The 10,817-nt window shown below is 41.1% G+C and overlaps 1 protein-coding gene across 1 annotated transcript; it reads right to left on the bottom strand.

Moving 5' to 3' along the window:
- Positions 1 to 4,370: 4,370 nt before the first annotated feature.
- On the bottom strand, positions 4,371 to 9,515 carry rpl15 (ribosomal protein L15). Its single transcript, XM_080786766.1, has 4 exons — positions 9,470 to 9,515; positions 7,987 to 8,168; positions 7,487 to 7,623; positions 4,371 to 4,731 (listed from the first exon to the last, which is right to left on the bottom strand). The coding sequence occupies exons 2-4, from the start codon at positions 8,156 to 8,158 to the stop codon at positions 4,426 to 4,428; spliced, it is 615 nt and encodes a 204-aa protein (XP_080642892.1). The 5' UTR covers positions 8,159 to 8,168; positions 9,470 to 9,515; the 3' UTR covers positions 4,371 to 4,425.
- Between the last annotated feature and the right edge of the window lie 1,302 nt (positions 9,516 to 10,817).

The following is a 10,817-nucleotide window of genomic DNA, read 5'->3' as shown; positions in this document are numbered from 1 at the left end:
GAAGGCAAAACTGAGGGACCAGTGGAATACATCGAGGACCGCAAATATGTTCTTTGCCAGCACCTCCCCTGCAAGGAGTGGACAACCCTCAAAGCAGAAGTGGGACATCTCGGACAGTGCCCACTGTGAATGCGAGGATCCACTACAGACTGTGGAACACGTAATGACCATTTGCCCCAAATACCGGCCACCGAATGGTGAAACCTTTGTGGCATTTAATTTATGGAACATGTGGATGTTTCTTTATTTATTGGTGAAGTTTTAGTGCCACTTGTGGCATTCTTTGAAATGTATTGACACATTTGATATATGTTTTTGTTAGGGATGTCCGATATTTTATAAAATGTATACCCTAACCCTTAATTTTACTTTATTTATTATTTTACATTAAAAACATCTACAAGCTCACAATACAATAAGACACATGTGAGCTTGTAGATCTGCTATTTTCAAAATATTTTTATACATTTGAAAACTTAGATCATTTTAGATGAGACATTTTGCATAATGAGTAATTATTAATAATTACTTTTGGTATTTTAAGTACATTTTATACCAAAACCTTTGTACCTTTACTCGAGTACATGTTGAATTGTAACGGAGTATTTCTATATTGCAGTATTGCCTACTTTTATTTAAGTAAAAAGTTTGAGTTATGTTTCCACCACTGGAAAAAGCCTGCATATAATATATATATATCGGTATCTGTTGATATCGGCAATTAGGAGTTGGACAATATCCAACACTGACTGTCGGACATCCCTTGATTTGTGTGATTTTTGTGCAGATATTAGTGAGTTTGTGGCATTTTGTGAAGCTTTTGTTTGTTTTTTTGTTTTTTGACCAAAGAGCACACCCAGTAGGCTATGTATCACAAGGCTATTCCACCAGTCAGGTGTACTTATATCTACATCTCATAAGCGGCCATGAACTAAACACTACAGATATCACAATTTGACTTTGGCAGCAGCAAGAAACGACTGATATGCAAAGCTCTTCAGCCATGCTTCTCTCTATACAAACGCTCATAATGTCCACATGGACATCTTAGCAGTCAGGATGGGGTGGTTCACACAGGAGACCAGGTTCAGTGTTCCAGCAGCATCTACGGTCATCTCCATCTACATCTAGAAAGAAAGAAAGACATCAGAAGCTGACCATATCACTCACAGTAATAGAACATTTTAAAAGGATCTCTGGCTAATAAGACAAATAGTCCTTAACATTATACTTGCCATCTATAACTAAAATTGTAAAATATAAACCAGTTCAATATTTTATTTCTTTCATATAATCTTTTACTACATAGGAACTGCAGGTTTATGATGTCCATGTGTGGCCCAGCGCTATGGAATGCACTTGCTAATAAAAAGTACTTAAAATATTGCTTTGATGCTTATATCAATTAAGCTGTTTTTGTATTAGCAAACACACGGACAGGCCTCTTTCATACTGGAGTAATTCATCCGCTTCATTTACAGACATCAGTAAAACGTGACGTGACGTCCGTATTTAGAATACAACAGCAGCGCTTATTTTCCAGATCCAAACTTAGCGTTGCACAAAGCTTGCTTAATTGCGACATCAATTAATTCCAATTCACATTAAATGTCGCGCTCTGCGCGTTCATTCATCCGTATCGCTGGGGGGAGCCCCCATGAGGATCATCAGAACTCTTCGGCTCTGATAAGACCTTTAAACAGTGTAGTTTCGTTTGCAAACAACAATAAGACCTTATGCAGTGTTTTCATTTGCAACCAAACAATAAGAACCAGTTAGGCATGTGTGTGTGTGTGCGGATATTGTGCAAAGATGCTGCGTTAGTGCGTTGTGCCGTTTTGTCAGAGACACGCACTCTTGTGGTCTTGGTGTGCGCGTGTATGGCAGAAGGGGGGGGGAGTTGTTTGTTCATCAAACAGCGGCCGTGATCCAAGTCATTTTACGGCGCGATGCCGCTCCAAACAAAAATAAATGTGTGAGTGAATATGCACTAACCAGCGATAGCCTGCAGCATTTTGCATGTGTCGACGATCGGTGCGCTCCGTTTCTTTCACACAGGGCCCAGGGGGGGGGGCGGCCCGGGGAGACGCCGTTCTCAGATGAGCAAATGTTGAAGTTGTCCAGTTCGGGAACGATCCAAAGCTCTTCTTCCATCCAGGGTTGTTGTTGTTGTTCAGCGGTCGTGAGCAGGATCTCCAGATCAGAATCTCCAGATGAGACGAGATGAGACAGGATTGTCTTCCTTTGTCCACAAGATCGGGTTTTTACTTGTGTAGAGGCAAGCTCAAACTATACTTTGCCTCTCGGCTGGGCACATGCATTATACAGAAATCGTTTTTGACGCGTAGTAATATATTGTCCAGGCATTGACTGCTGTAGGGAGATGTTCCCATTTATTGTACACTTTTGTCATACAGCAGTTTTCATAATGCAAATATAAAATGATACGGTAAAAACCGTGTGATCTCTAGCCTTCTGTGCCCATACCTTCCAAACCATTCAACCTGGCTTGTTGCACCTGTGTTCTATATGCCAATCGTGTGTGACACACACCCCCCATGGTGAACCCGCCCATCAAACGGGTTAAAGGCACACACAGGCAAAAATGGCTCCTTCATTATGTAAACGCAATACCACAGATCTGTTTGGATTAGTGGAGGACGGCACTGGTACCATGGGGTTATACTGACACCTAGTGGCCATCATGATTCATGACAGGCTGGATGAAGCTACTGGTAGAATGGAACGATGTTTATAAAACTACCCTAAAAATATGATTTATGTTTATTCAAACTACCCTAAATTAAATACTATTATGAATGTCAGAATAATGTGTTCAAAGATATTTTATGTGACCATATTGACGCCTTTTGATGACGAATATGGCAAATATTCAAAGTTGTATTAAATATTGTATTATTTATTGACTGGAGAAATGCTCCACTGGTAGTTATTCAAATTAAATATAGGGTAAATGTTTAATATTACAAAATGTAATACTGGGAGTTTATTTTCTAATTATACTGTACACTGTACAGTATATACAGTACCTGCACCATCAATAAAATGATGAAATGTAGATGCATGCAGTTGGTTCTTGCTGCCAGTATGGGAAAAGAATGGGACTGAAAAGAATCGAATGCACTCATGTTATGTCAAAACAAATTCCTATGTGTGTATACACAAATGGCTAATAAAGGTATCTGAATCTGAATCTGACATTTCTGATAATTCATAAAATACATCACATTGACTGTTAAAGGTCAGCTTGGTGTACCTGGACTGATTCTTAAAGTATACAAGACATTATATAAAGTATTATACAGATATGTGTTATACATATATATACACCAGTCAGGTGGTACAGAAATGACAAAAAACAAGTTGTCTTCATGAACAAAACATTAACATAATGAATGTCTTCCAGATAGTATGTTCATACAGGCTGTCAGTCGACTATGTTTTACATGCTCATATTGTTCATACAGGCTGTCAATCAACTATGTTTAACATGCTCATATTGTCATGTCAGCTCAAAGAGACAAAGGTTTTACATTCATTGGAAGCTGGATTTCTTGAATTTATAATTATTGGACGTCCAATGAGCAGGAATTAATTTTTAATTTCCTTCTGGTCACATCTTAACACTCTAGTTTAACTTTAAATTATTTTCCGTTTGATGTACAATATAATCAAACTGGTAGTTTGAATTGAATGGGAAACCAAACCACAGAAAATAAAGTGTACAGGAAAGGCTTTTCCACCATCAGCAGTGTAAGGATTGTGAACTGAAGCCGTTTAAACCATTATATAAAGGTCTTTGTAGATCCATTCTGCTGTATAAACTAAACTTTTTATTATTATTCATATTCAGAGTATTGTCTTGCACTTGATATATTTATTCTTGTACGAGCCTGTGTTGTCTTTTAACTAGGAGAAACAATAGTTTTTTTCCTGCTGCTGCAGTTGGAAAGAATGACAAAGCATTCTTGAATCTATAAACCAATTAATTGGCAGTTGCTGCTCTTCAGTGAACAGAAAATATATGTAGAGGTCTGGACATCTAAACTAATAACGATTAGCAATGAATCATTACGATCAGAATAAAAATGAAATCCATTTACCACTTTTATAGCAGGGATTACTATCAGAATAAAACCCATTCAACACCTTTACTGAACAGCTAACTATAGGAGTGATTGATATCACAACAAAGAGCTTTAACCTTTTAACAAACACCGCGTTGCAACAACCAAAATGTACTAAAACTAAAATAAAACCACATTAAACTTTAAGGCCCTGGCCTCACCTCGCCTCACGGACCCAACAGCTCGTCATATCACCTCAACACACACGGACCCAACAGCTCGTCACCAACAAAACATTTTTTATTTCTCTTCAATGTACAAAGGACATGTTTATCTTCTAACGGTAGCGATGCAGCTGCAGGGTGTTGCGTCTCTTCCAGGCCGCGCGGCGGGAGCCTCCGATGGTCATGTGGAAGCGGTGACCCTTGCCCAGGCCGCGGCTCTTCTTGCCCGCGGACGTCAGGCCGCGCATCTCGCGGTGCTTGTGCACCGCCTTGGTGATCCACTGGGTGTCGGGGTTGCGACGGATGGCCTTGTGGAACGTGTCGATCAGGATCACCTCAAAGAACTTGTAGGTGGAGTCTTCTCCCACCCAATAGGAGTTGAGCACGCGCAGGCCGCCGCAGTGACGCCCGGCACGCTCCTGTTGGAGGAGAGGAAAAGTACAGTGTGAGTTACGACCAATGAGAGGACAGGAAAAACACAGTGTCAGTTATACCTCTCATGGAATAAATAAAACATTTAATCTCAAGACCGATAATGTAATGAGGTTTTAGGCCGACCAGCTGAAGAACTCATGACATTTTGTGTGAGACCATTCGTGTTTCTGAGAGATGTTTCTATTCTATTGCTAGTTTTGATCAGGTCAAATACTCTTTCATCTTAAAATAACTAATGACCGAAAATATAGCTGATCTACAAGCTAGATCTGCCATTCTCGGTGCGCAGCAGCATGGAGTCACAGAAGACCTGCTGGTTTTCTCTGGAATCCAAATGAGTGAAATCAGTCGTGGCGAATGAGAACTGTAATCCATGCAAGGATGGATAAAATCTTTCAAAGCCTATCCTTTTATCAATGCCTAAGGAAGATAGGATTACAAAAACACCTCATCAGCAGCCCTCTACAACCAGCTAGTGCTGCACAATTAATCTGATTGAGATTTAGATTAATTTCTAAATGTGAGCCAGAATGGTGCAGCACTGGTTGGCTGGCCAATTAAATTAGTTATTCTTGTATGTATTAATGTAGTAGTTATGACTCCAGGTGGCACATTTCTTTATGTAGTAATGTTTAGCAAATACAGTGCAGCCATGCAACCAGCACGCCCTGATACGAAGAAATACACAATGTCAATTACACTTCTAAAGGAAGACAGGAAAAATATAGGAAGACAGGAAAAATACTGTCAACCACCTTGACATGAACCTTCTACAACCAGCACGCTCCTATAGAACCACAGGAATAACACAGAATGTCAGTTACACTCTTGCCCACCACAGGCTATGTGCACAACCAGCCCCACACACAGACAGTCCCATGGGCTCTGTGCAAAGACAGTCCCACACAGACAGTCCCATGGGCTCTGTGCACAACCAGCCCCACACAGACAGTCCCATGGGCTCTGTGCACAACCAGTCCCCACAGCAACAGTCCCCTGCACTCCAGCTTCAGAGCCATTCAAATAAAGCTATGGGAAAATGAAGCCAAAGGGAAATGGAATACTTTTCATCGGTTCAATATTTATAACACATTATTAAAGCACTTCCACAAAAACGAAATCTACAAATCTAATCTCATCTGCAAAAGTAGCAAAAGCTGAACATCTACAAGCTCACTGTCAAAATGTGACACACTGAGCTTGTAGATCTGCTATAGAAATAGAAATTTGAAGATTAGTTTAGTGACCAGCAGCAGCGATTTGACTGAAGGTCAGCTCGTAGCCACAATGAAACAACTACCTTTTATTTCCCCAACGTTTTGACACAATACATATGTATGTAATATAATGTAGAATATAAGAACTATATTCTGTCGAAACGTGTGCAACAGTTTTACACCATTCTCCTACATCACAGGCTGCTGTTCCATCGTGTTATGCTGCGTTCACACAGGCAGATATAAAGCTCTGTATATTTGTAAACCAGCTCAAAGTTGTGTAACTTTGCATCTTCATGTCGATGGCTTCCAATTTCCATTCAAAATTAGCCGCAGTTTTGCAAATCTATATTTTTTATAATGGATGAATCTAGGGTTGCAATACCCTCCATTGACACCTCATTCATCCAAATTGCTTTTGCGATCTGCTTGTATTAAACGACATTAAACTCACCAACATTTCAGCTGTAGGGAAAACTTTAATTATCCTCTTTCAATCTGCAAAGGGTTTGTTTCATAAAAATCTACGTAGACGTGTTATGATGAGCTACTTTCTGTCAATAAATTCTGTGCAGGTGATTTTTTATTGGGTTGGGTTAGTTTGGCAGCACTTTTTATTAAGGGGTCGCGCTGCTGCCTCCTGCATTATGTGCAAATTCTAAACAGGTGGAACGCAAGGCTGTTCAGTGACTTCCAAACTCCAACACACCGGCACAGAATCTCTTGACATGAAGTAGCTCATAACATGTCTACACTCTACGGTGGATTTTTATGAAACAAAAGCTCTGCAGATTGAAAGAGGATAATTCAAGCCTTCCCTACAGCTGCAATGTTGGTGAGTTTAACGTTGTTTAAGCAGATCGCAGATGCAGTTTGGATGAGTGGGGAGTCAATGGAGGGTATTGAAACTCTAGATTAATCCCATTATGAAAAAAACCCTACAGTTGCAAATTGCAGCTAATTGAGAATTAACGTCTTTGCATCTGCCCGTGTAGTGTGAACACAGCAATAGAGATGGTAATAGCACTGGTTTTCCTTCAGCACAGAAACAAACAAACCTCTTCCTCGTTACGTTTAGTACCAACGATACGATGTCCTGCCTCGTCCCGTCTGACTAAACGATGTCCTGTCTAGTCCCGTCTGACTAAACGTTTAGTACCAACGATACGATGTCCTGTCTAGTCTAGTCTCGTCTGACTAACAATACGATGTCCTGTCTAGTCCCGTCTGACTAAACGAACTGTAAAACTCTACAGTTTAGTTACAAAATGATCATTCCATGTCCAGTTCAGTCCAAACGCTCCAAATGAACGACATCTGAAAAACTTTCACACTACTACTGTATACTATCCCAGGTTAGGGTCAGACTCACCTCAGCGGTGGACTGCAGGCTGTGTGGACGTCCACACTACTACTGTACACTATCCCAGGTTAGGGTCAGACTCACCTCAGCGGTGGACTGCAGGCTGTGTGTACGTCCACACTACTACTGTACACTATCCCAGGTTAGGGTCAGACTCACCTCAGCGGTGGACTGCAGGCTGCGGGCGAACTTGATCTGGTTGACTCCGTGGTGAACGGGCTTGCCGTAGGTGGCTCCCTTCGGCACGGGGCGTTTACGACCGCCACGGCGCACGCGGATACGGTAGATGACGTAGCCTGTTGGAACAAAAGAAAACATACGCTAATGACGTAGTCTGTTGGAACAAAAGAAAACATACGCCAATGACGTAGACTGTTGGAATAGAACACAGTAACCCATTTAGGACCACATTCTACATAATGTGTAACTATTTCATGTGAAGGACCCCAAAAACTATTTAAATGGACGCCGACCCCCCATCTGAAAATATGTCGTTCCAGGGACCTCCCAGAAGCAAAGATGAGTTAAAAACAGCCTACAGACCTTAATGTACCCAATAAACACTAACCCTGTTGGCCTTGTATCCCAGCCTACAGACCCAGTAAACACTCACCCTGCTTGGCCTTGTAGCCCAGCCTACAGACCCAGTAAACACTCACCCTGCTTGGCCTTGTACCCCAGCCTGCGGGCCTTGTCGGGCCTGGTGGGTCGGGGGGCTCTGTGGAGGTTGGACAGTTGGCGGTACTGCCAGCAACGGACTCGCAGCAGGAAACGCATCACGTCCGACTGCTTCTTGCGCCACAACTCCTGCATGTACTTGTACGCTCCCATCTTGGTTTATCTGCAGGAATAGACACAACATCTTCATCAGTATCATCCAAACATCACCTTAAACGCTTAAACCAGTGGTCCTTGAGGGGGTTCCATGTGATCCCCAGCTAAATGGAGTTGGTAATCAAATGGACCCTAATTAGCTCTTTAACTGTCGAGTGTAAAATGAAACACTAAAGAGTTACAATATTATGAAACATCTGCATTTGTATTTAGAAGTCTACACAATTATAGAATGTAGAAGAATTGCAATTTTGATCAACGTTTGCCTGTCATCTCTCCTAATGGTACAAACATCAATACAGCATGGAATTGTGTACAAAATCTTATCCAACGACAACATATTCCTTAGTTTTGGGTCTGCTTTGCTGGCATTTTAAGATTGGCTATTCAAAAATAGCAGATATCAAACTCCCAGCAGATATACAAGCTCACACTTTGTGCAACAGTGCAAGCAGATATTTATTTTTACATTTTCAAAAAATATTACTGCGAGAACTAATTCATAAAGTGACCAGCCTGCCTCCATTCACGTTCAGTTTAAACAATCTCTCTAGCTTTCTTTCTTTGCAAGACGTACAAAACCAAAGTATAAATGTGTTGCACCAGATTTCAGCTACAGCAGCCCAATAGCAGCTTTTAATACATAAATCACAATACTACACATGAGCAGAACATGATATTAGTCAAATAAATACACATTGTCATATTGTTATTGTATATGAGAACTCTAGAAGTCATGCTTGTTCTGCACTAAAGCCCAAACCAACTGCTGCGGTTCGGGGCTTAATAAACGTCAACGATTTGAACAAACAGTTTCAACTATGACAATATTTACATCACTGCGAGCCGCGAGGACAGTTTAATTTAGCCGGTCATGTAAATAGTTTTGGGTTATTAACCTGAACATGCTTTATAGCCGGTTAGATACAGATATGTGGCTAACGTTAGCTTAGCTTCCTGCTAGGAGGCTGAGACGCTCCTCTAACTCTTAGGATTAGGTTTAAAACTCAACGTTATTAATTCATAAACATATTTAGTGTAAAACGTGAAGGAAGCAAAGCGCCCATTCTGTCACTGCATAAAGTGTAGTTACGTTAGCACTCTGCTAACATCCACCGCACGGCTAACAACACAGCGGACATAAAGTGATCGTTTTAAATCTTCCACATCAACAATATCTAGTTCATTCGGAGCGGCATGAAGTGCGTTAGTGATATATACTAATATTAAAGATGGATGGACAGTTTTAAAGTCTTTATTTCAACGGATTGTGTTTGATGTTGAAGGAATGAAAACACACAGCCTTACATGATGGATGACGTCACCACCGGAAAGAAAGAGCGTACCTACCCACAATGCGTTATGATGGCGTGATGACGTCACAGCACTTCCTTCGGTGCTCCGCGCGTGTTCATGGGAAATGGAGTTGATTGACTGATGGAATGTATTTCTGTAGAATGGATACATTTATTTTATTTCACACAGTATGTAGAATTTTATGATGAATTCCTGTTCTGTTCTTTGACTACCGATCTATAGAAGTGTCTATTTGTACGTCTCTAAATGTTTTGATGAATTGAACAAGGTGGACCCTCTTGTAAAACAAGTGTAATGCTTAATTGGGTCGTCCACTCACAGTTAACAGTCTTTGTATTGAGTTTGTGCTTGAAATGTACTGTAATTCTGCAAACTGTTAATACATATTTCAATCAATCAATCAATGGGTATAAAATAGCTGGAACTAGTGCTGGTTGTTTAGGCTATAAGACCCAGTGTGTCTGGGATGTTTAACGGAGCTAATTGGAATGGTAGTCTTGGTAAAGCATAATTATGACACCTTGGTTCTTTATGTGTTGAGTTGTTCTTGATCTTGGATCCTGTGTCTTGCTTGGGTCCTGTAGAATCTGAGGATTTGAGATGGGTGGAGAGAGCCTACCGTGTGCGTGGTTTAAGGTATCTGAGGTTTAGAGGCTGGGATCTGCCTTTTAAGATGCGTGCAAGTCTAGTGTCACGATGTCACTGTGTATATCCATTTTTGGGGTTTCTAACTTTCTACATTAATCTGATGTCAGTGCTGGATATCACCGTTGTCTCCATATATGGGACTAGGTTATCCCCATATATGGGACTATAGGTTATCCCCATATATGGAGTTCTAAGTGAAGGCCTTCACATTATGTAGAATGGGTACATTTCATTATATTTCACAGTATGTAGAATGGGTACATTTCATTATATTATATATATACCGGTATATATATATATATATATATATATATATATATTGTGGAGTCTGTCAGGTCTCACCTCAGGGGGAGGGGCGAGTTACCATGACAACCAGGCACGCCCATGGCCGGGTCATAGACTCAGTGTATTATCCCAGAGCAATTCTAAATCAGCTGCGCCTCATTCCGGCCGCCGCCCTGGTTAGCAATTAAGGACAGCCGCAGCCTGTCAGCCGCGCCCTTTATAAACAGCCTGCGCACCTAGCAGTATCAGATCCCTGCTACACACAGACGCTCGCGCAGCATATGCCGTCCACTCGGCGTTGGATGGTAAGTCCACACTCCTCTCACTTATGGACTCTCACGTATGGACTATGTTTATTGTTTGATTGTTTGTATCACCACTCAATTGCTCTCTTATATTCTCACAT

The sequence above is a fragment of the Protomyctophum bolini genome (assembly GCF_963924005.1).
Source record: "Protomyctophum bolini genome assembly, chromosome: 17".
In the NCBI taxonomy this organism is placed as follows: domain Eukaryota; kingdom Metazoa; phylum Chordata; class Actinopteri; order Myctophiformes; family Myctophidae; genus Protomyctophum; species Protomyctophum bolini.
This window is presented reverse-complemented; position numbering and strand designations above follow the sequence as displayed.